Source organism: Apodemus sylvaticus, chromosome 6, assembly GCF_947179515.1.
Source record: "Apodemus sylvaticus chromosome 6, mApoSyl1.1, whole genome shotgun sequence".
Classification (NCBI taxonomy): domain Eukaryota; kingdom Metazoa; phylum Chordata; class Mammalia; order Rodentia; family Muridae; genus Apodemus; species Apodemus sylvaticus.
Window position 1 is genome coordinate 78,900,030 of NC_067477.1, and position 23,421 is coordinate 78,923,450.

The 23,421-nt window shown below is 38.9% G+C and overlaps 2 protein-coding genes across 2 annotated transcripts; one reads left to right on the forward strand and one right to left on the reverse strand.

Moving 5' to 3' along the window:
* Positions 1–5,908: 5,908 nt before the first annotated feature.
* Thap5 (THAP domain containing 5) lies at positions 5,909–7,325 on the reverse strand. Its single transcript, XM_052184727.1, is given in 8 exon segments — positions 5,909–5,945; positions 5,947–6,093; positions 6,095–6,257; positions 6,260–6,371; positions 6,373–6,514; positions 6,516–6,560; positions 6,562–6,674; positions 7,167–7,325. Coding segments are annotated over 8 exon segments (906 nt in total). The 5' UTR covers positions 7,314–7,325.
* Positions 7,326–16,354: 9,029 nt separating this feature from the next.
* On the forward strand, positions 16,355–20,599 carry Dnajb9 (DnaJ heat shock protein family (Hsp40) member B9). Its single transcript, XM_052185907.1, has 3 exons — positions 16,355–16,531; positions 18,132–18,358; positions 19,081–20,599. Exons 2-3 carry the CDS (start codon positions 18,142–18,144, stop codon positions 19,530–19,532), a joined length of 669 nt encoding a protein of 222 aa, XP_052041867.1. The 5' UTR covers positions 16,355–16,531; positions 18,132–18,141; the 3' UTR covers positions 19,533–20,599.
* Positions 20,600–23,421: the final 2,822 nt, after the last annotated feature.

Genomic DNA, 23,421 nt, shown 5'->3' on the forward strand with positions numbered 1-23,421 from the left:
GAGACCATTGATGTTAAGAGATATTAAGTAATAGTGATTATTACTTCCTGTCATTTTTGATGTTCTTTTTATATTTGAGTGGTTATCTTCTTTTGGGTTTGATGAAGGAAGGTAACTATCTTGCTTTTTCCAGGGTGTAGTTTCCCTCCTTGTATTGGAGTTTTCCTCCTATTATTCTTTGCAGAGCTAGGTTTGTGGAACAATATTGTGTAAATTTGGTTTTGTCATGGAATATCTTGGTTTCTCCATCTATGGTGAATGAGAGTTTTGCTGGGTATAGTAGTCTTGGCTGACATTTGTGTTCTCTTAGAGTCTGCATGAGATCTGCCCAGGATCTTCTAGCTTTCATGGTCTCTGATGAGAAGTCTGGTGTGATTCTGATAGGTCTTTCTTTATATGTTATTTGGGCTTTTTCTCTTATTGCTTTTAATATTCTTTGTTTAGTGCATTTGGGGTTTTGATTATTATGTGACAGGAGGTATTTCTGCTCAGGTCCAGTCTGTTTGGAGTTCTGTAGGCTTCTTGTATATTCATAGGCATCTTTTTAAGTCGGGAAAGTTTTCTTCCATAATTTTGTTGAAGATATTTGCTGGCCCTTTCAGTTGTAAATCTTCACTCTTATCTATACCTATAATCCTCAGGTTTGGTCTTCTCATTGTATCCTGGATTTCCTGGATGTTCTGGGATACAAGCTTTTTGCATTTTGCATTTTGTTTGACTGTTGAGTCAATGGATTCTATGGTATCTTCGGCATCTGAGATTCTTTCTTCCATCTCTTGTATTCTGTTGTTGATATTTTGCATCTATGGCCCCTGATTTCTTCTCAAGGTTTTCTATCTCCAAAGTTGTCTCCCTTTGTGATTTCTTAGTTGTTTCTACTTCTGTTTTTAGATCCAGAATGGTTTTGCTCAGTTCCATCATTTGTTTGTGTTTTCTTTTAATGACTTCTGTCTGTTGACTCAAGTTCTCCTGCATTTCTTTAAGGGTTTTTTTTTTTTTTTTTTTTTTTTTTTTTTTTTTTTTTGCGTTTCTTCTTTATTGGCTTCTATCTCTTGAGCCTTATTCTCCTGCATTTCTTTAAGTGATTTTTGTGTTTCCATTATATGGGTTTCTAGCTTATTCATGTTCCCCTATAGCAGCATCATGGCCAGTGATTTTAAATCCAAATCTTGTTTCTCTGGTGTGTTGGCATAACCAGGACTTGCTGATGTTTGAGAAGTTGGTTCAGACGCTGCCATATTGCCTAGATTTCTGTTAGTAGCGTTCCTGCGTTTGCCCTTTGCCATCTTGTTCTCTGGAGTTAGATGGTCTTGTCTCTGGCTGGTGTTTGAGCCTCCTGAGAGGCTCTAGGGATATTTCTGCAACACTGGATGGCTGGGTTTCCCCTGTTGCAGATTGCTGATGTGCTGTCCTCCTCTTGGGTGCCCTTGCATCCCTAGTGTGCTTTGCCCCAGATTGTGTCTGTGAACCAGATCATGCCCGTTTGCTCCTTCAGAGAGTGCTGAGGGTGTATGTATGCTGTGGGACCTTTTCTGAGTGCTGATCTCTCTGCTGGGCAGCTGAACTCCCAACCAGGTTGGTGCACACAAGGCTAGCCTAGCTGCTCAGGCCCTGAGTCTAGGCAAAAGCCTGGGAGGCCAAGGTCCAAACAAAGTTCCTCTCTGGCTATGAGTGTTAATTAGGTCTGTCAGGTGGCCAGGGTGGCAGGTGTGCTGAAAGTGCCAGGAGAGTCTACTGGGCTAACAACCTCCCGGCCAGGTTGGCACACCAATGGCCCCCCTAACAGCCCAGGGCCTGGGTGCAGGCCAATGCCCATCAGGCTTAGACCCTCCCCCCCTCGCCCCCTCCTGGCGATGTTGGCGTACCTCAGTCTGTCTGATCTCTCTGGCATCCGAGAACCAAGATGGAGGCGAGTCTCTCGTAACTGACTGGCGGGAGGCAGAGACTTTAATGGCAATTTTAATAGGAAAAGTCCTATTGTTTAGTAACGAAGCTATGAAAACATACATTGCATTATGCACAGTTTTGGTGATACAGGTGTGAACAAACTCACTACATTGTCAGTACTCTAAGACCATAACATAAAATTATTACATATATAGATAGTAGTAGATAGTATATGTATATAGTACTGGACAATGATAATGAGTAACTATATTGCTGGCTTATATGCACTACCATTTGAGTTTAACTGTAGTCATTTGTTTAGAATCAAGTTTGTACATTTCTGTGACTTTTTCCAGTTAGGTAATCTGATGTTACAGGAAAAATAAAAAGAGGGGAAAAAACAGAAGAAAGAAAAGGTATCTGAGTCCAACCAGGAACTGAACTTAGACAAATAAGAGAATAAAATAAATTATTAGACAAATAAAAGAAGCATAATGTTTTATAGGAGAAATGATCATGAATAGCAATGAGGAAGATGACAGATATAAGGAATAGCTTTAGTTGTCTAATTATCCATCCAAAAATTACAAGCTTAAAAGAAACACTTTTCCCACAATTTTGTAGAGCAATGTGAGAAGTGCTCAGACAGGTTTCTCTCTGAGGCACTGGTGTCATGTAGAGTAGCTGGCACTTCAGTATTAGTTGTCTTTACAGCCTGTGAGGAATGGGCTTTTCTAGCAAGATGTTCTGGAGGTGAGGGGTTATCTTACATGGCATCTGACCATCTTAAAAGTACTCCCATAGGACATGGAAGATGCCAGGACAAAAAATGGGAAAGTCTGGAATTGTCAGTGTCACACTTGCAACATTCTACGATACAATCAGCCACAGAGCCTACCCATATTCAAGGAGGTATAAAAGCTCTATCTCTAGATATAAGAACTGTAAAGTCACATTATAGAAGAACAAAGAGGAATATAACATCAAAAACCAGCTCTAAAAGCCCACACTCCAGCGAGGAAGGCAGCTGTAGATATAATCACAATGATATAACAAGTACACAAGTGCTGTTAGGGTGTTACAAAACAAAGCCTAGGCCAGGGCTCTCTACTCAAATCATTCTACAGGCAGAGACAGGAGGATGGCCAAGTTTGAGATTATCCTGGGCTACAGAATAGGATTCTGTCTCAAAACCACTTTCCACAAAACCCAAAGCCCTAAGTAGACAAGAAACAATTTTGACTGGAAAATAAAAATAAAATCTCATCCCAACTAAAGTATATTATGACATAAGCAGGCACGGGATGAAGGTATCTGTTTAATGTTGTTTGGGATGTACTAGGAAATCTAGTATGTGTAGAACACAGGATAAACAGAATGATATATCACAGTCATAGTGGTAACTTTGGCTTTTATTTAATATAACTATAAGGCAGTTAACAATATGTACAAGAACGACTAAGTTATTCCTGTAATGGTCAAATAAAAAATGAAGGTCAGAATTTTCAAATAAAACTTAAGAGGTTGTCTTAGGGTTTTCTTGCTGTGAAGAAACACAGTGACCAAAGCAACTCTTATAAAGGAAAACATTTCATTGGGGTTGGCTCACAGTTTCAGAGGTTTAGTTCATTATTATCATGGTGGGAAGCATAGCAGCATGCAGGCAGACTTGGTGCTGGAGAAGGAGCTGGAGTGTATATTTCCATCCATAGGCATTAGGAAAAGAACCAGTCTAACTGATCTACTTACTAGGCTAGGTTGAGCTCAAGCCCACACCTGGCAACATGCCTACTTCCAACAAGATACTACTCCACCTACTCACACCTATCCAACAAGGCCAGTCCTTCTACAGTGCCACTCCCCAAGAGCCTATGGGGCCATTTCCATTCAAACTAGCACAGAGATTAATTGGATTAGATTGAGAACATCCTTGGTTTATTACAGCCAAGTCAAGAAAATATCTTATTTTAGTCTATGAAGTTTCAAGAAACACAGCTAGATTTATGCCTTATTCAAGAAAAAAAAATGATGTAACTTTAAAGAAATAAATTAATATGATACTAGCACTTGTAAGATTATTTTTGTTTGTATTACTTAAGTTGTGTATCAGCAAAATGTAATGTGGAAATACTTTGTTTTTGTTTATAGTTACCTAAGAAAAGTGTTGTGTATGTGTGTGTGTGTGTGTGTGTATGTGTGTATGTGTGTGTGTGTGTGTGTGTGTGTGTATGTGTGTGTGTTCTCAGGATTCTCAGGAAATATTCAGCCATTCTTCACACTTGTGCTATAACCAGTCTTCAGCTTCACATTTATTTCTCTTAAGTTTAATATGGAATATTGTGGTGGCAGTGTCTTGGGGACTCTAGCACTGCCTCTCAAGGACAACTGCATCTCCACCCTCAAAAACTGGCCCTTCCTGAAGGGCTGCAGAGAGGATGACAGAAAAGTGCTTTTCTGCTTCAAAAGTTTAAATGGTTAGGAACCAGATGATAACCCCATAGAGGAGCGTAAAGAGCATTCATTCCTTACTATTAAGCTACGTTTTGAAAAACTAACTCTCAGTGAATTTTTGAAACGGGACAAAGATGAAGCCAAGAACAAAACAGCAAAGGAGACCAACAATAAGCAGAAAGAATTTAAAGAAATATCCACCACACTGTTGAGCAGCTGACTGCCTGCAGTGAGCCCTTGCTGGGGTGACCTGGACCTAAGTGACACATCACATCCAAACCATGTGTCTCTCTTGCCTGGGAGGTGAGGGTAGCATGGATTAGGGTCAGCAGGAGAGTGGAACACAATCACATACAAAATCAAAAACAAACAAAAACCAATGTGGATCAAAACAGTATTTTTACTTAATTTATCACCACCAATGCTCTCTAAAGTTTAGTTAAAATTTCTTCCTTATAAGATATTAAAGTATACTTAAAAGGGAATGTATAATATTAAGTTATACAATTTTTGATGTAAACTTGATAGAAATGTACTTCAAAAAACATAACTATTAAGAAATAAATACAAACTGATTTGTAAGGTATTATATTTAAGATTAGTGTTAATGAGCTTTTTGATTTCTAAATATGGGTTCATAAACACAGGGTGTTAAGATGCTTAAATGACTATATTATAATGGTGAATTACATATGTAAAATACTGAAATTAATAGTGGTATTTTCCTTTATATTATAGGTACATAACTAGAGCCAAATGGTTACACAACACAGAAACTATATTGAGTATAATTTAATAGTTAATATTAAATTCTAGGCATTAATTACTATTAGTGTACATTATTATGCAGAAAATCTGCTCTAAGCAAAGTATCTTCAAAGAAACAGAATATTAATGATATAGTAAATGCTCTTAGTTTACATATTAGGGGCCAAGGCTTCCCTTTTCCCCCCAAGTCTTGAGGGTAGACCACCAAGGCCTTGTAAAAACCAGACAAGTGATTTATCACAGAGCTATATCCCTAGCCTGCTGAGGGTCGAGATACTAGCTTGTTCAAGTCATATGCAAGTAGCATTTCTAGAACTGATGTAATCTGGGCAGGTCTTACTACTTTTTTATTATTTTATGAGTAAATCTTACCATTTTAACTATAATAGGAAAACTATCAAGTAATAAAACTGTTTCTTCAGCCAAACAACTCTTCTTGTTTCCCCTTTTAAACAAGCATTTTAAGAACAGTATGCTGGGGTTGTTGAGATGGCTCAGTGGTTAAGCGCATTTCCAGAGGACCTGAGTTCAATTCCTAGCAATCACATGGTGGTTCACAACCATCTGTAATGGGATCCGATGACCTCTTCTGGTGTGTCTGAAGACAGCTACTGTGTAGTCATAAATAAAATTGATAAATCTTTAAAAAAAATCCTTTCTTAAAAAAGAACAATATGCTGTTTGTAATATTAGGGCACTTTAATAGTTTCAAAGAACTTTATCTACAGGACAAAGTTCACTTCACATGACTTGATTTAGCTGGAAAAAGCTTACGCAAAAAATCACAGCTTTAAAAACTTCTTTATATCACAGTGACTTCATACATTGTGAAATAGTTCTATCTTGACATTTTCTTCAGTTAGTCAGTTCTCCTGTTGTGGTTGGTTTATAAGAGCTTCCACAGACTTTCATCTTCCTATAGTTTGTTGCTCAATAACATTGATCTTTGAATATAGGTTAGATTTTTTTTTTGCCAAAGACATCCTTTATTTGTGTCAATTATGAATGTTCAATTTGTAAAATTTCAGCACTTTGGTGTACATCCTTATATAAGAACTCTTCAATGTCTGTGTCTTTCATTTCTGTGACTTCTCTGGGAGCTGGTATAAAAGAATTAATGACAGGTTTAGAATTTTCTGTAGGTATAAAATGGTCATAAAAGATGTGTTATTTATGTTTAATTCTTTAACTGTGCTTAAGAGTGATTAATTTTCGTGACCTCACATAGCTTCCATGGAATTATTTGTAAAGTTTGGATTAACAAGAATGATTGGTAATGATGTCTTCTGAATTTGAAGTTGTCAAAGCAATAATTGTAGAATTTAGATTCTTGGGAGATGCACAAAATCCAACTACATCTAAATCTTGATTAATTGATGTTTTTAAGGTATCTTGTTTAAGGGTTAATGTTAGTTTGTGGACTTTCTGCTCTTGGAGCTAGTGGCTTTACCAGGGTTTTCCTTTGCTTCATTTGATATAAATGATTCTTAAGACATAGTTTATAGGCATACTTTCTCATCTCTAAATTTTCTCTTCTGAGACTTTTTTTTTTAGCAGTTATCTTCTCCCTAGAAAATATTTTAAATTATGAAAAATATATAGACTCTCATCAATTAGGACTAAGTAGCTATAACTCTCAGCAATATACTGGCCAAACAAACTTATTTAAGCAAGAAACTTCTACTTAATATATCTTTAATTAATTTTTTATAAATCATTCCATTCATTTACCTCTCTAACCAATTTTTAAGAGCAGCACACTCTTCAATATATGACAAACTTTTCAGGTTTTTAAATGACTGGTAAGTAAAGCATAACCCATTAGTTAATTTTAATACAACGTATATATCCAAGTGCTATTTTTTGTTTTAAATAGCTTCTCAACAGTTTAAATTTTAAATAAATTGCCATACTTTTAGAACTGGTACAAATTAGAGTTGTTTTTTCTCACACATTTCTCATTGGTACTCTTTTTGCTTTCTCTACTCAGTCACCTTGAAAATCATCCCAGCAATGAGCCCCCCTTACCCAGCTTTATTCCCTCACCATTACTTCAATACTTGACAATGTTCAGGCAAAGAAAATATTGTTGGGATTGCAGTTTGCTTTAAAAAACAGACACCCCATCTGATGGCAAGAGAATTAGGAGTAAAATGGTCACTACAAAGGAACTGGTATTTACTGGGAACTTAAGAATCTTGCTTCATATTCTTTAACCATTTTTCAGGTCTTTGTACTGTAAAAGAAAGGTGAAATTTTAAGAAAGAAAGAAAGAAAGAAAGAAAGAAAGAAAGAAAGAAAGAAAGAAAGAAAGAAAGAAAGAAAGAAAGAGGAAGGAAGGAAGGAAAGGAAGGAAGGAAGGAAAGGAAGGAAGGAAGGAAGGAAGGAAGGAAGGAAGGAAGGAAGGAAGGAAGGAAGGAAGGAAGGGAGAACTTTGATGTTATTTTTTTAAAGGTTTGCTAAACGACAAGCCTGCATATCAAAGTAATCTATTACTGAGTGCTGCAAAAGCAAGGTAACCAACCATCCTTACCAAGTAATAGAATCTCTGTAACTATAGCCATCATGTCACCTGTACAGTAAAAAAAACAAGATATGATATGTGGCTGATATTTTCATCTGGGGATAGCTTATAAAGCACTTCAGCATTCCTTCAACTAAAATGTGTTGTTATATAGGATGATATTTATTTATATTTTGTATAGGTTATATGTAACAATTCTATAGTTTGCTGGAAGTAGCAAATAACTACATAAATTACAAGTTTTTGTTCAAATCTAATTTTTTTTGAGACAGGGTTTCTCTATAGTCCTGACTGTCCTAGAACTTACTCTGTAGACCTGGCTGTCCTGGAACTCACTCTGTAGACCAGGCTGGCCTTGAACTCAGAAATCTGCCTGCCTCTGCCTCCCAAGTGCTGGGATTAAAGGCATATGCCACCACTGCCTGGCTCAAATCTATTTTATACAGGACAAGTCACATGATTTAGTGTCTTCAATTTTAGGCAGTATTGAGCACTAGACTCTTATATTAACATTTTGGCTTAATTTATTTTTTTCAGACAAGATCATTATGTAGGTCAGGCTGGCCTCAATTTCATGATCCTCCTGATTAATTGTGAGTGCTGGGATTACAGGTATGTACCACTCTGCCCAGCTTGTGTTACTATTTAAATGAGAGAGCAAATGAAACAAATTCTTTATATGAAAATAAATACTTCATTCTCTTTATTACTTGAATCTACCTCAGCTCTACTTACATACAATTTAGTGGAATGTTTCTAGATGTTGCTACCAATTGATTAAGAACTGTAACATTCATGTCCTGAAAGAGAAACTGTGATGCAAAGAACTGATCATGTTATGAGCTCGGCCTCCCTCATGGGTGGTGACACACCCTGAAATCTCAGCACTTGGTTGGCTGAGGCAGGAGGCTTGGCACTTTGTTCCTGTCTTGACAATCTGAATTTGAGACTGGCTCTGATAATCAAAATGTGTTTTATAGGCAAAAGTGTATTAATGGCAGTGGCAGAATTTGACAGGAACATTTTCCTAGTTTAAAATGTAAGTGCATTAAACAATAGTTGACAATATTTTATATTTCATTAGATGACTTCCCAAAAAACATAGAACATGTAAATACTATATAAGTTCATGTTCCTTTATATATTTACAATATAAAGCTTCTTATACAAAACATAACTTATAATTGCCCTTTAACTAATTTAGTTTATACTCAGTTAAATTAGCAATTTTCTCCCCTCAAGTTTACTATGTTTATAATATCCTAGCAGAGCCTGAGTGTTTAGGAAATAACTTTTAATACTGACAACTTTATGTAGAAAAATCTATGTAAAATGGCTAATTATTTTACAACAGTAGCCAGTTCTATTAACTCCATGCTGGCCCTCCTCCCAGTTTCCAGCCAGGTCCCTTCAAGCATTTCTCCCTCAGTTCCCCATCAGTACGCTGAAATAGTCCCTTCTTCTAGTCTTCCCAATGCTAGCTGCTCTGCACTTCAACAACTTTTCTAGCCTAGTGGCTCAGCTCAGCCTCTCCAGGCTCAAGTGTCTCCTAACAACAACATCTTCTTCACCAGTTGCCTTCTCTTCTCACTCTGCTATCCCCACCAACCACCCCCCAGCCTCAGGTGGCTTTTTAAATATCCTATTCTGTTCCCAGAAATCTGAGAGACAACCAACACTGAAAGCATACTTTCAAGCAGTTCTAACAGGTAAGAATTCTTAAAGGGCCAGTTGCCTAGCAACTGGGGATCCTTTAAATGGCCAGGTACACAAGATAAGTCACACTTCTGGAAGTTCTCACCAAAAGAAATAGTGTTTTTGAGAAATCATTCAACTTTACAGATATAAACAAATTGGGTTTAAGTATGATAGGTATAACATATAAGACATTTCAAGGATTTTACTACATCTAAAATGAGAATATACCTTTTACAATTCTATAAATTCATGTAGAGTATGCAGCATGCAAATTATTTCCTGTACCTACATGCAAAGATATATAACAACTCTTTGAAAGTATCCTTTGTGAATATCTTTATTGCACTATCTCTGATCTACTCAGCCATGGGTACTGGCTAGTTGTATGTCAACTTAATATAAGTTAGTCATTAGAGAAGGAGCCTTGGTTGACAAAATGCCTTCATGAGTTCCAACTGTAAGGCATTTTCTCAATTACTGATCTATGGGAGGTTGGCAGTCCATTGTGGTGGTGTCATCTTTGGGCTGGTGGTTCTGGATGCTGTGAGAAAGCATGCTGAGCAAGCCTGGAGGAGCAAATCAGCGACAAGCACCCTCCATGGAGTCTGCATCAGCTCCTGCTTCCAAGTTCCTTACTTACTTGGGTTTCTGTCCTGACTTTCTTCAATGATGAATAGGAATGTTAAAATGCAAACAGAATAAATCCATTCTTCCCAGCTTGCTTTTTGGTTATGATGTTTTGTTTCAGCAATAGAGCAGTAGATACTCTAAGTAAAACTAGGTGGTACCAGTGTAGCAGGGTATCTGTGACACTGTGACAGACCAGACTGTATTTTTGGGAGGATTGTGGAAAGACTTTGGTGCTTTGGGTTAGAAAAGCCATTGAGTGCTGAGACTTCAGTGAGATGTTCTGTATCTTAGAGGGTTAAGAATGCTGAGAGCAGTACAGAAGATGGATGCTTGGTTTGTGAAATTTCAGAGGGAATATTAAAGCCTCTATCAGGGCTATTTGCTATTTCTATTTAAGATTCTGTGTTTCTGACTAGCAGGGGTCTGAAGAATCAAATGTGATTAACAAGATACTATAACTACTGAAGTCTAACATTTAAGTTACTGGGAAAAGTGATGCTGGTTAGCTGGAGCTAAGAAATTAGAAAAGAATTAAGAGTCCAACATCACTGAGGTGAAATCTGGGAAGTGTTTCCTGAGAGCACAAAGAAGCTGTGTTCCAGAGGCAGCTGAGGTTGTATCTCATAATGTCAGCTAGACTTGGTAATGTGTAAGTCACCCAGGTGGTACTGGGTTTGAAGACATGAAATGTTCATGGAGAGGAACTGAGGCTTGACACAGGGGAGGCCATTGGTGAAGGTGCAACCTCAGTGGCAGCTGAAGGCCCAGGACTGAGGAGGTCATGAAAACAAGTTGAAACTTGGTACCATGAAGAGAGCCTATGAGAGGTTATTGGTAAAAGTGTAACCCAGTTGCTGCAGAAGACTCCAGTATACTGATACTAATATGGGTAACCACCAAGAACAATAGCAGCCAAATAGTTTAATCAGCTAGAGCCTAGAAGACAAGCTGTGTGCTATAGTGGGCAGAGCTGGAGAAGTTACCCAAGCCCTTTGGAAGAATCCAGACATTCTACAGTTGCAGTTTGATTTTGGTTTGATTTGTGACTGCCCTGATTTTTCTGTCTTGAAGAAAATATTTTACTGGAGCCCACAATTAAGAAACCTTGAATTTTAAAATACATTGGAAAGACAATGGAAGATTTTGGGGATGAATAAGAAGAACAAGGATTATAGCTTAATAGTGAAGTCTTTGTGTCAAGTTGAGAAGGGATCAGTTGGACTGGCTGGTTTTGTGGGTCAACCTGACACAAGCTAGTGCCAGCCATCAGAGAGGAAGGAATCTTGAGTTGAGAATGCCCATATAAGATCCACCTCTAAGGCACTTTTTCAATTAGTGATCAATGGGGGAGGGGCCCAGCCCATTGTTGGTGGTATCATTCCTGGTTCTAGATTCTATAAGAAAGCAAGCTGAGCAAGTTAGGAAGAACAAGCCAGTAAACAGCACGATCCATTAGCTCCTATCTCCAAGTTTCTGCCCTGCTTGAGTTCTTGTCTTGATGTCCTCTATTTATGAACATGGATATAGAACTGTAAGCAGAATAAATCCTTACCTCTCTACTTATTGGTTATGGTGTTTTGTTGTAGCTACAGAAACCTAAGACACCATGCTGTTTAAGAAATCTAGATTGTTTCCTGAATAATTTCTTACATTGACATATATAATATATGCATATATATATGTATATATATATATAATTTATCTTTTTTGATATTTTTGCTTCACTATTGTCTTAGTTCGGGTTTTACTGCTGTGAACAGACACCATGACCAATGCAAGTCTTAAAAAGGGCAACATTCAATTGAGGCTGGCTTATAGGTTCAGAGGTTCAGTCCATTATCATCAAGGTGAGATTATGGCAGTGTCCAGGTAGGCATGGTGCAAGAAGAGCTGAGAGTTCTACCTCTTCATCTGAAGGCTGCTAGTAGAAGACTGACTTTCAGGTAGCTAGGGTGAGGGTCTTAGGCTAATTGCCCATAGTGACACACCTACTCCAACAGGGCTATTCCTCCAAATAGTGCCACTTTCTGGACCAAGCATATACAAACCATCACATTCCACTACCTGGCCCCCAGAGGTTTTTTTTAAACATATGTGTCTATGGAGGCCATACCTAAACATACCATAATGCAAAATACATTTAGTCCAACTTCCAAAGTCCCCATAGTCTATACCAGTCTCAACAATATTAAAAGTCCAAAGTTCAAGGTCTTTCCTGAGATTCATTCATCACAATCATTTTAGTTGTAATCCCCAAAGCAAGACAGGAAACCAGCTGGGCAAAGTCCAAACTCTGCATCTCTATATCTGATGTCAAAGTAGTCTTCAAAACTCCAGTTTCTTTTTCTGTATCAGTTATTAATAAATGGTACCGCCCCACCAGGTCTCTGTACCATGTCCCGGCAGGTCTCACGCTAGATGACTCTCACAGCATCCCCGCTGTGTTTCCTCTCCACCATAGACTCAGTAAATGGCAGGAGTCCTATGTTCCTCCTCTACACCCAAATACCTGGTAAAGCATAACTCTTAAATAGTTAACCAAATATATTTATATATTAGAAACTCCTAATTTCATAATGCCAATTTACAATGATAAAGTATTATCCCAATATTTCTAACCTCTCCAAAATACCAGAAATACATCTGAAGCCATCTGGATATCTGTGTCTACTCCTCTGCTTCACTCCTATGATGTTCCACCATCACCCCTCTCTCTTTCTCCCCTTCCCTCAGTTCTCTTAGCTCCTCCTCTCTCCCCTCCAATCACTGGCCTCTCACTGCCTCAATGTAAATGGATAGGAAATATTTTGCAACATTTTTCATCTTTGTTGACTGCAACAAACTTCTTTCACCTGGGCTAGTTCTACTCTGTTAGCAGCTTTTCTCAGCAGATAGACCAAGGCTCTGGAATCTCGAACATCTTGGGGTCTCCAAGGCAACTTCAGTGTTATAGCTTCTTGTTTCTATGTCTGGGATCCACACATGATCTTCTGGGATCCTCCAAAAAGTTGATATCACTTTTCCAGATTTTCTCTCTGTAGAACTTTAAGCTCAGCTTGATCCACTCTACAGCCACTGCTGCTCTTGGTAGTCATCCCATGGTACTGCCATCTTCAATACACTGGAGTCTCTTGCTGCAACTAGGCTTTACCAATAGCTTTTCATAGGCTCTCTTCATGGTGCCAAGCCTCAGTTCCTTTGCATGACCCCTTTAGTCCTGGGCCATCAACTGCAACTGAGGCTGCACCTTCACCAATAACCTTCTATGGCCTCTCACAGTGCCAAGGTTCAGCTGTTCTTCATGATGCTTTCATATCTTCAAAACCAGTACTACCTGGATGACTCTTACACATTACCCAATACAGCTGCAGCATGAGGTACAACCTTGGCTATCTTTGGAACACAGTTTCTTTGTGCTCTCAGAAAACACTTCCCAGAAAATTTCACCTCAATGATGCTGGTCTCTTCTTAATCACCAATAATTTCTTAACTCCAGATAACCAGCATCAATTGTCCAGTAATCCCTTCTATTCTTGACTCTAAAGTCAGAGCCACATGGCCAAAAATGACAAGTTCTGCTGCTTGTAGGAGCTGGAACATAGTCCCTTTGTTCTATTACAATATCGCTAACTTCCTCTTTTGCAACTCCTTTACTGCCTAAGCTTGACTGTCCTGGATCTTGCTCTGCAGATTGACTTGAACTCGGGAGATCTGTATGCCTGTCTCCTGGGATCAAATGTATGTACCACCATGCTTGATTTAAGCTTGTCTTCACCTAGAACTTGCCCAGTCCCAGGATGGCCTTGAACTCAGAGATCTGCTTGGCTTTATCTGCTAGGATTAAAGGTGTGTACCACCATCTGCAAGCCTTTCTCCTGGGATTAAAGGTGTGTACTACCACACCTGATTTAAACTTTTCTTCACCTAGAACTTGCTCTGTCCTAGGCTGGTCTTGAACTCAGGGATCTGCTTGGCTTTATGTTTTGTGTTTAAAGGTATGCACCACCATGCCTGGATCTAAATTTAGCTAGGCAGGATCTTGCCCCAAAGTCTCACTCCCTTAATTCAATGTAATATCCTTGAACACAGGATTTGGCTCCATTTTACTTCCTGGTGCCCCTTTAATGCTCGAACCATATATTTTATATTTTTCCTTTCTAAGCTGGCTATACTTGTTCGAAATGCTCTTCATGAGAGTTAACCAGAGAACAAAGTCTATGATGGCCATTTCTGAGACTTCCTTTGTTAATGCAATTAATATAACTCTCTTTACCTTAGTTTTAGGTAGACTCTTCAGACAAGGCAAAAAGCAGACACATTCTTCACCAAAATACCACAAAACCAGATACTGAAATTCTTCTCCTCTGAAACCTCTTGGGTCAGGACAGCACAATTAAAATCACTCTCCGTAACAAAGTCTTCCATATTCCTACTAAGATAACCCATTAAGCCCCATTCCACTGCTTTCCAAATCCAAAGTCCCCAAATCCACATTCTTCCAAATAAAGGCATGCTCATATCTATCACAGTAATACCCCAGTCCCTGGTACCAACTTCTGTCTTAGTTTTTTTTCTGCTCTGAACAGACATCATGAGCAATGCAAGTCTGAGAAAGGACATTTGAGGCTGGCTTATGGGTTCAGAGGTTCAGTCCATTATCATCAAGGTCCAATTATGGCAGTGTCCAGGCAGGCATGGTGCAAGAGGAGCTCAGAGTTCTACCTCTTCATCTGAAGGCTGCTAAAGGAAGACTTCCAGGCAGCTAGGTTGACAGTAGCTACCCTAGTTTGAGTAGGGCACTGGCTTTTCAACTAACTACAAGTTAAATTTTTCTTCCTCCTGGATATGACTCTGCATTTTGTGGAAGGGATTCAAGGAAACCCATCATGGGAATACTATGCTGTAGGTATTACTTAGGTTTATAATTTTTACCATTATTTGACTGAGCCATTATTGAATAACAGCATTGGGACTAAAGTAAAACTGTATTCACAAAATAAAGTTTGAAGTAACAGAAAAGTCAGGTTAGCTATAGAATTATTTTTTTATTACAAGAAGAAAGGAAAGGGAATGTTTTAAATACATTGATTTTTCGCGTAAGTATGTATCCTCTGTAAAGTACTTCTTTACTTGTACAGGAAAGAAATCAAAGGCGCTGAAAGCTTAAGCAAAAGGTCTTTCAGTTACAATTCAAGGGAACCAGGGTTTTGCACTCAGCAATTCTGGCTTTGGAATCTGACAAAGCTGCCTTGGCTTCTGAATAAAACTATGTACTTACATATGATACTGAAATATGTCGTTTTGTCATTCAGATACTGAAGATGTAATGGGAATTCCATTCTGGCAGTTTTTGTTTTTTTGTTTTTTGTTTTTCGAGACAGGGTTTCTCTGTATAACCCTGGCTGTCCTGGAGCTTACTCTGTAGACCAGGCTGCCCTCAAACTCTGAAATCTGCTTGCCTCTGCCTCCCAAGTGCTGGGATTAAAGGCGTGCGCTACCACCGCCTGGCATTCTGGCAGTTTTCAAGGTTGCTTATATTTTTGGTCTCAGTTTTCGCAGGAGAGTTGACTCAGTGGTTAAAAGAACTACCTGCTCTTCCTAGAGGTCCTGAGTACAATTCCTAGCAACCACACGGTGTCTCACAACCATCCATACGCGGATCTGGCGCCCTCTTTTTGCAAAGCGGTGTACATGAAGATAGAGCACTCAAAATAAATTAATTTTTTTTTTAAAAAAAGCCAAAAACCAAAAACAAGAAACAGGGTTACATTCTACTTGTGTGACCAACCTTCCCACTTAGCGGCTCAGATGTACTTTTAAGCATTCCTACTGTTGAAATGAGGTCAGCTAAGGCAGGTAAAGGGCTGGAAAAGCGCGAGCAAACTTGGGTGGTCTCGCCTACAAAGCAGCGTTAAATACAGTGGGCTCGGCTCACGCTTTCCGGGGAACTAATAGACTAACAGATGACAGAGCCAGGCCTGGGCTCCAAAGGCCACTCACTGACACGCCGCCTAAGGGTGAGACTGAGTTTTCAGGTCACCTTGCCTCTTATGAATAAAAGCTCACGTCCCGTGGTTTATTACGAGAGGGCGAGCGACGACCACGCAATAGCGAATCTTTACGCGGGCTGAAAAGGCCCGCGAGGGGCGCCGGAGAGCACAGTTCTCCAAGGCGGGGCCGCAGGGCTCCGCGCACCATCCAAAGCGCCTGCGCGGCGATGCGCCCAAAGGAAGGATGAGGAAATCGTCCACTCACTTCCGCTTCCTGTCACCTTAACACCGCCCCTGGAGGGTGGCAACGGAAGTGACGCGAGTATCAAACGGCAACAACAGTTTTCCACGTGCGCGTAGGGCGCCAAAGTCAGGTGGGCCGGCGGGAGCCAATGGGGAAACGTTTCGTGTAGGTCTTCTCTAGAGGCGGTGGCGCCAGCAGCAGGCTCCCGCCAGTAGTGAGCGGGCCAGGCAGGAGGGAGGCAGGTCGGCTGTCGGAGGCCAGGTCGGAGCGTGTGCGGCCGGGGTGAGGGAGCCGGAGCCGGGCCGCCGCGGTGTGGAGAAGCTGCGTCGGGGCGCACGGGTAAGGACCGGGGAGGGTGGCGCGGAGTCGGGTCCCGCTTTGTGTGCCGGCTTGGCCTCGGTGTCCTGCGGTCGCTCAGCCGCTTTGGGAAGAGAAGCGACGCGACTGTACCCCGAGATGGCTGCGTCACAGCTTGCGCTTGCTGTGGGGTTGGGGCTCCGCTTCCCCGAGGCAGGCCGGCAGGTTGCGGGGCTCGCCGGCCGGGCCGGAGCAGGGAGCCGAAGTCTGAGTGGAGTGGGCCGTGACGCCGGACTGGTCGGTCCTACGGCAGGGTCGGGGAGGGCGCGTCCATTGTTTGAACAGAATGGGTTTATTGGGGGAAGCTAGGCCATTAAAACATCTCCAAGGTCGGCTTGAAGTGGCCGAATCTCCTTTATTTTTTTCACCGAGCCACCTTGCTGTCAGTTGTCGACTAGCCAGAAACCGCAGCCTCTGGCGTCCACCGGACTTGCTCCGTTTACATTAAGTTAAAAAAATAAAAGTACTTATTTTTTTAGTCAGGGTAGATCTGGCTGCCCTGGAGCTCACTTTTGTAGACCAGGTTGGTGTTGAGTGATCCGCCTGCCTCTGCCTTCTGAGTGCTGCGATTAAAGGCGTGGGGCACTATGCCAGGCTTCTGCTTGAGTTCTTTAGACCGAGAGGTTGTACTTGGTACGCGTGACTATGACTAATTCTTAGGGAAAAAAAGTAATCTACCTGCTAATTATGCTTAGAATAGGCCACAGGAGAGGTTGGCTGGCAGTTTCCACAAACCTTAGTGTCTTTTTCATCAGCCTTGTTATGTCATCATAGGTCATTAAGGACTTCTGTGGTGCAGCATTCAAAAAAGCAAAAAGATACACTTCATCTCAGTCATTATGTGTTATCAGTAATTCTTAGGTTAAAACTTTGTTTTAAAGAGAAACATTTTACTTGTTGAGAAACCTGGGAAGCCCAATAATAACCAAACTTATCCAAAGTACAAACTTTTCTTTTTCTGCCCAGCTTTCATAGAAGTATTAAATTTTATGAAGTATTTGGGAAGTTAAATTTATGAAAACAGACTCTTTTAACCCCTTTAAGATCAAATAGATTTTAGAAATTTGAGAAAAATCTTTTCTTTTCCCACTTTTGCCTTTCTTGGTGAGGTTCTGGCCAAGCACAGAAATGACAGATTTTTTTTTTTTTTTTTTTAACAATAATCGGTTCATATTCTGAAACTAAATGTGGTAATGAAGACAGCACTGAGGAAGCTGGGGTAGGAAGATCAGGAGCCACCTTGTAATCCTCAGGAAGGTGCTGTCTTAAAAAACAATCTGAACAGGTAATAATACCTTTAGTATCACAGGCAAACAAAAGATCATCTCCAACATAAACAGTAGAAATCCTAAGTCTTCCTAAGAAAGAATCAATTTTATCTTTTCAGCAGATAAGCAAAAGTCTTGCGAATAGACTCTTTATCAGAAATACTGACAGTACAAGATCATGACTATATGATGCTATATGCGTAATAGTTTGTAGCTCCTGTCTCTTACACCAAAGGTTTATTGAGTTAAAATTTTTTTTTTAAGTCTTAAGATTCATTGCTTGTATTTTAAAAAATACTGTTTTTCTTTCTTAGGTTATTAGAAATGGCTACTCCACAGTCAGTTTTCGTCTTTGCAATCTGCATTTTAATGATAACAGAATTAATCCTGGCCTCAAAAAGTTACTATGATATCTTAGGTGTGCCAAAGTCGGCCTCAGAGCGACAAATCAAAAAGGCCTTTCACAAATTAGCCATGAAGTACCACCCTGACAAAAATAAAAGCCCTGATGCTGAAGCAAAATTTAGAGAGATTGCAGAAGGTAAGTAAATGATTATTTCTGAGGTCTCATGGGCATTTCTAGTAGGGGAAATGGTAAATGATAATTGTGTGGGTCTTAAAGATGTTATGGAGATGGGAGGTGGATTGTGTAGTTTGTAGAATAAATACTTTGTTCCTCAATAAGTAAATTGTGGTAGGTCATTTTATTGTTTTACAATTTTAAAAATGTTGGCAGTATACCATTTATCTTTTTTGTTATTTATGAGACCACTGTGTATAAAAAGGAGTATTAGAAAACCAAAATTATCAACTGACTCAAGAAACTTAATTTACTAAGTATTGACAGTATAAACGAAATAGCTTCATTGTGACTTCATTTCATCTACATTTCAAACCAGTGTGTATTTAAAAACCTGTAAAGAAAATTTTGTGATAATACTCGTTCTAAAACCATATATCATGGAAATTAAGTAGTTAATGGTGAGTGGGCTTATGTAGGGAGTCAGAATTAAACATTTACTTCAACTAATGAAGTAAAAAAAATCTGATTTTCTATTAGCTGAATATGTTTGATAATTTATTTCTTTAATATAAGTTAGTAAAGCTTGTTTTATTAGCCTGCCTTGTTTTCCAACTTATATTTTAGCTTTATTATTTATAATAGTTTGTGATCTGAAACACACAAGTTGAAGTCATGTATTTGAAGTTTGCATATACACAATATTTTATCTTCCATTCCTAAAAGATTTTTATCTGTTTCAGCATATGAAACACTCTCGGATGCCAATAGACGGAAAGAATATGATACAATTGGACACAGTGCTTTTACTAATGGCAAAGGACAAAGAGGCAGTGGAAGTCCTTTTGAGCAGTCATTTAACTTCAATTTTGATGACTTATTTAAAGACTTTAATTTCTTTGGTCAGAACCAGAACACTCGGTCTAAGAAGCATTTTGAAAATCACTTCCAGACTCGCCAGGATGGTTCCAGTAGACAAAGGCATCACTTCCAGGAGTTTTCTTTTGGAGGTGGATTGTTTGATGATATGTTTGAAGACATGGAGAAAATGTTTTCTTTTAGTGGCTTTGATACCACCAATCGACACACAGTACAGACTGAAAACAGATTTCACGGATCTAGCAAGCACTGTAGGACTGTCACTCAACGAAGAGGAAATATGGTTACTACGTACACTGATTGTTCAGGACAGTAGTTGAATCGTTTCCTGTTTTCCACTAAGCCCACCTAGTTTATTCTTCCTCACTATATCTGATGAAAAAAACAGTTTTCTGTGAACTATTTTGGTAAATGCATGATTTCACTTATGTTAAGCAATTTGTTATAGGTATTCCATATATTGAATTTTTTTTTTAACAAATTAAAAACTCATTTAGTTAGTAGATAAGTCTAATCTTCCTGATTAGGAAAATTTCTTAAGTTCTTTGGAAAGATCATTTGCAAGATTTTTTCCTTTACCTGTCCTTTGGCTCATAAATTTGACCCTGCTCCCAAAAATAAAATCTCAAACAAACCTCAGCCCGACACATACTTACCAATTAAATTTTAAAAGTTACTATAGATTTACATTGTGTGAACTTGAATAATACTTGCAGTGAAACCTCTGCTAATTTAAAACTGCACGCCTTGTGGCCCCTGTGACTTGGGTCACTAAATGTGTATGAAGCTGTAATTGAGTCATTTAGTGAAGAAGACAGTTGTTTTTTAGCTATTTGCCACTGAAAGCTTTAGAACATGATGGTTTGATGTTTATCACAGAAAGATGCCTCTTCTGCAGTAGAATTGGTGTAGTGGGAATGATTGTATTGCACGTAGTTAAGTTGAAAAAGTTTAAGACTTATGAAATAGTGCCAAGAAGTTGTGTTTTAGTACTGGGCTAAATGATTTTGTATGATCAAAATCATAGCTTTGTAAACATCTTTTAAAATATTTTTCTGTTTGTTGACTCTAGGTCTTTGAATTTGTTTTGTGTGTGTTTGTGTATAGTTACTCTTTTTGCACTTATCTTTATCTAGAGATTGACTAATACCTCATTCTTTTTGTAAAAGCAGCCAGTAATTTCTGTGCAACCTTACTATGTGCAATATTTTTAAATTTTAAGAAATGTGTGCTTCTTTTGTTGTTAGAGTTATTTCCTTAGTTCTGCACTTTTCCATGTTTTACTCCATACGAGTATTAATCCTATGGATGCATATGAAAACTAGTAATGTCTCATACAATATTGTGTGTGAGTAAGAGAAACTATAAATATTTACAACCTGATCTTCAGTGTTGTCATTTTATTATACAATTTTGGGATGTTTAGTATGTATAAAATGAACCATATTCTGATCATAGGCCATACTCTTGAAGTTTGTCTAACCTGAAATTCCCCCAAGTGATATTATTTTATTGCCATTTGGTAGCTTCTGTTGTGTTACCATCTCATATTTCAGTAGCTTGGTGGTTTTCTTTTTGTAAGTTTTGTGTATTTGCTTTTTTGAGAGCAAGTGTTGTATCACAAGACCTTTCCTAATTAGGACTGATTAAGAAAAAGCAGACTTCATAAAACTTGTCATCTTTGAAAATGACTTCTCCCCTCAAAACAAACACCCGTACACTAAATGTGAAGTACTTGGAATGATTCCAAGGTATGCCAGGTGTGTATTCTACCATTAAGCTACATTACTAGCCCTAGCCACCCTTTTTGTTTTCAGCCAGGTTGTCACTTGAGTCTTGACAGTACCACCTAGACTAGCTGGCTAGTCAAGCTTCCAGGTTCCTTTAATCTCTCTCCTTGCTAGGGTTACAGGTGCTCACTGAGTACTCCTTTGAGTACTGGGGTTACTTCAGGTCCCCATGCTTTTGCTTTACCTGCTCTGCCATTTCTCCAGCCCCACTTTAAGGTTTTTTTTTTTTTTTAAACACAAATAGATTTACTATATTCACGGATCTTCTTTCTTAGATGTTGTATCTATTATTTGATAAGAAAACAGGCATGTCTTGAAGTTGGACCAAGAGTGTGTGTGTGTGTGTGTGTGTGTGTGTGTGTGTGTGTGTGTCCTTTAAGACTGGGAGGCCCTTGGTCCTGTGAAGGCTCGATGCTCCGGTGTTGGGGAATACTAGGATGGTGAGGTGGGAGTGGGTAGCTGGGTTGGGGAGCACCCTCATAAACTCATGGAAGCGGGGAGGAGTAACCGGGAAAGGGGATAACATTTGAAATGTAAATAAAATATCCAATAAAAAAAGACTAATTGATAAAAATATATCTCATTTCAAATAAGTATTAACAAAAGATGAATTATTTTCATATTAGCATGCTTAATCTCCTCCAAGGCCTGATTATCCTTACTTTTGCCCATTGTGGGTTTTGAATATTTTGATCATCTTGAGAATTTAAAATTCCTTCTTGGGTATGATAGTATATGACTAATCACAATCCTCCAGAAGCTGAGGTAATAGCATCCCAAATTTAAGACCAGCCAGCATTATATATCAAAATCCTTTCTTAAGCACCAAAATGATTTGTGCATTCCTAAGATTATTTTAGTTTTTTGAAATGTTTTGTTGAGCAATTACAACAACTTACTAGGAGACTATGAGATCATTGTCAAGCAGGATAAAGAGATTGATAAATCACCTTTCAGTGGGTCTCAAGATTATGTAGGATTTTAAAATATCTATTTGTATATAAGTGTCCGTTCTATAGCATGTGTTGAAGTCAAAGGACAACTTGTAGGAATTTTGTCCTTTCACTGTGGGAGTACTAGAATTACCAGGAATTGAACTCTGGCCTGATTTGGCAGCAAAGGACCTAGTATAGCTATCCTTACGTTAGAGTTCTAACCAAAACTAGCTAAAAGTTTTTAAAAAGATACTACATATTAATAAAAATTCAGCTGGGCGGTGGTGGCACACGCATGTAATCCCAGCATGGGAGGCAGAGGCAGGCGGATTTCTGAGTTCGAGGCCAGCCTGGTCTACAGAGTGAGTTCCAGGACAGCCAGGGCTACACAGAGAAACCCTGTATTGAAAAGCCAAATCCCCCCCCCCCCCAAACAAACAAACAAACAAAAAAACCCAAAAATTCATCAAGGTACAACAGTGTAAATTGGCACCTAATGTTGGAAACAAAAATTGGAGATGATTGTGTTTCCTATCAGATCACAATGTAATTAAAGTAGAAATTAACAATATTAATTTCATAAAAAAATCTTAAGGCCACATAAATATGGACACATTAATAATATTAGGATACTTTAATACTACCCTGAGTCTTCTAAAAGGAATTATAGAGCTATGTTGTGACTCCCAAACATAAAACTATTTTGCTGCTTCATAACTAATTTTGTTTAACTTATGAATCATGGACATCTGATATGCAGGCTATCTGGTCCTATGACAGGGTCAGGTGACTTAAGGGTTTCAACCTATGGGTTGAGAACCACTGATACTGATCTACTAGACTTAAGAGATACATTCCATTCAATAGATAAAGGAATACTCATCTTCTTTACCTTCAATAGAACTGTCTCCAAAACTGATTACGCCGAAGGACACAAGTCTCAGCAAACAAAGTAGAAATTAATGTCAATTTTTAGAAGGACTGTGTAGGGAAGGCTGTTTATTTACTCTTCTAGTTAAGTAACAGAAGTACCTTTTTCTTGAGGTCATGGAATAAGCCATTAGAAAGATTATCCTTAGGAGCTCCCAGAGACACTGATGCAGGAACTGTTGAGTTATGAAGGTAAGAGACGGCAGCAAATGTATAGAACGGCTTTGGCATGCCAAACATACCTGTGGGTTCCTGCTGCCTCGGCCTGCTCCACTCACCCCAAACTGACTTCTACCCATAAAGGAGACCTAAGCAAAGGGGACTCCTGAGGAAAGGCTATCTCAGCTATCTCAGTTTGGTACACTTTATAGCACATTCAAAAAGTACCAGATATTAGCAAAGAATTAGCAGTCTCAACTCCAAGAGAGATTATTTAGGAAAATTATTAAAAACATTTTCAGACTTCTGATAGAATTCTGCATCAAACCAGATTTTTTTTTTAAAGTTTAAACTTACTAGAATTATAATTACAACATTTTTCCTCTTTCCT

What these genes read in the sequence shown, in the direction of transcription:
- Dnajb9 (XM_052185907.1), top strand. Translation starts at nt 18,142, where the DNA reads ATGGCTACTCCACAGTCAGTTTTCGTCTTTGCAATCTGCATTTTAATG. An exon ending in ATTTAGAGAGATTGCAGAAG is followed by an intron (nt 18,359 to 19,080) that starts GTAAGTAAATGA and finishes TATCTGTTTCAG; the next exon opens with CATATGAAACACTCTCGGAT.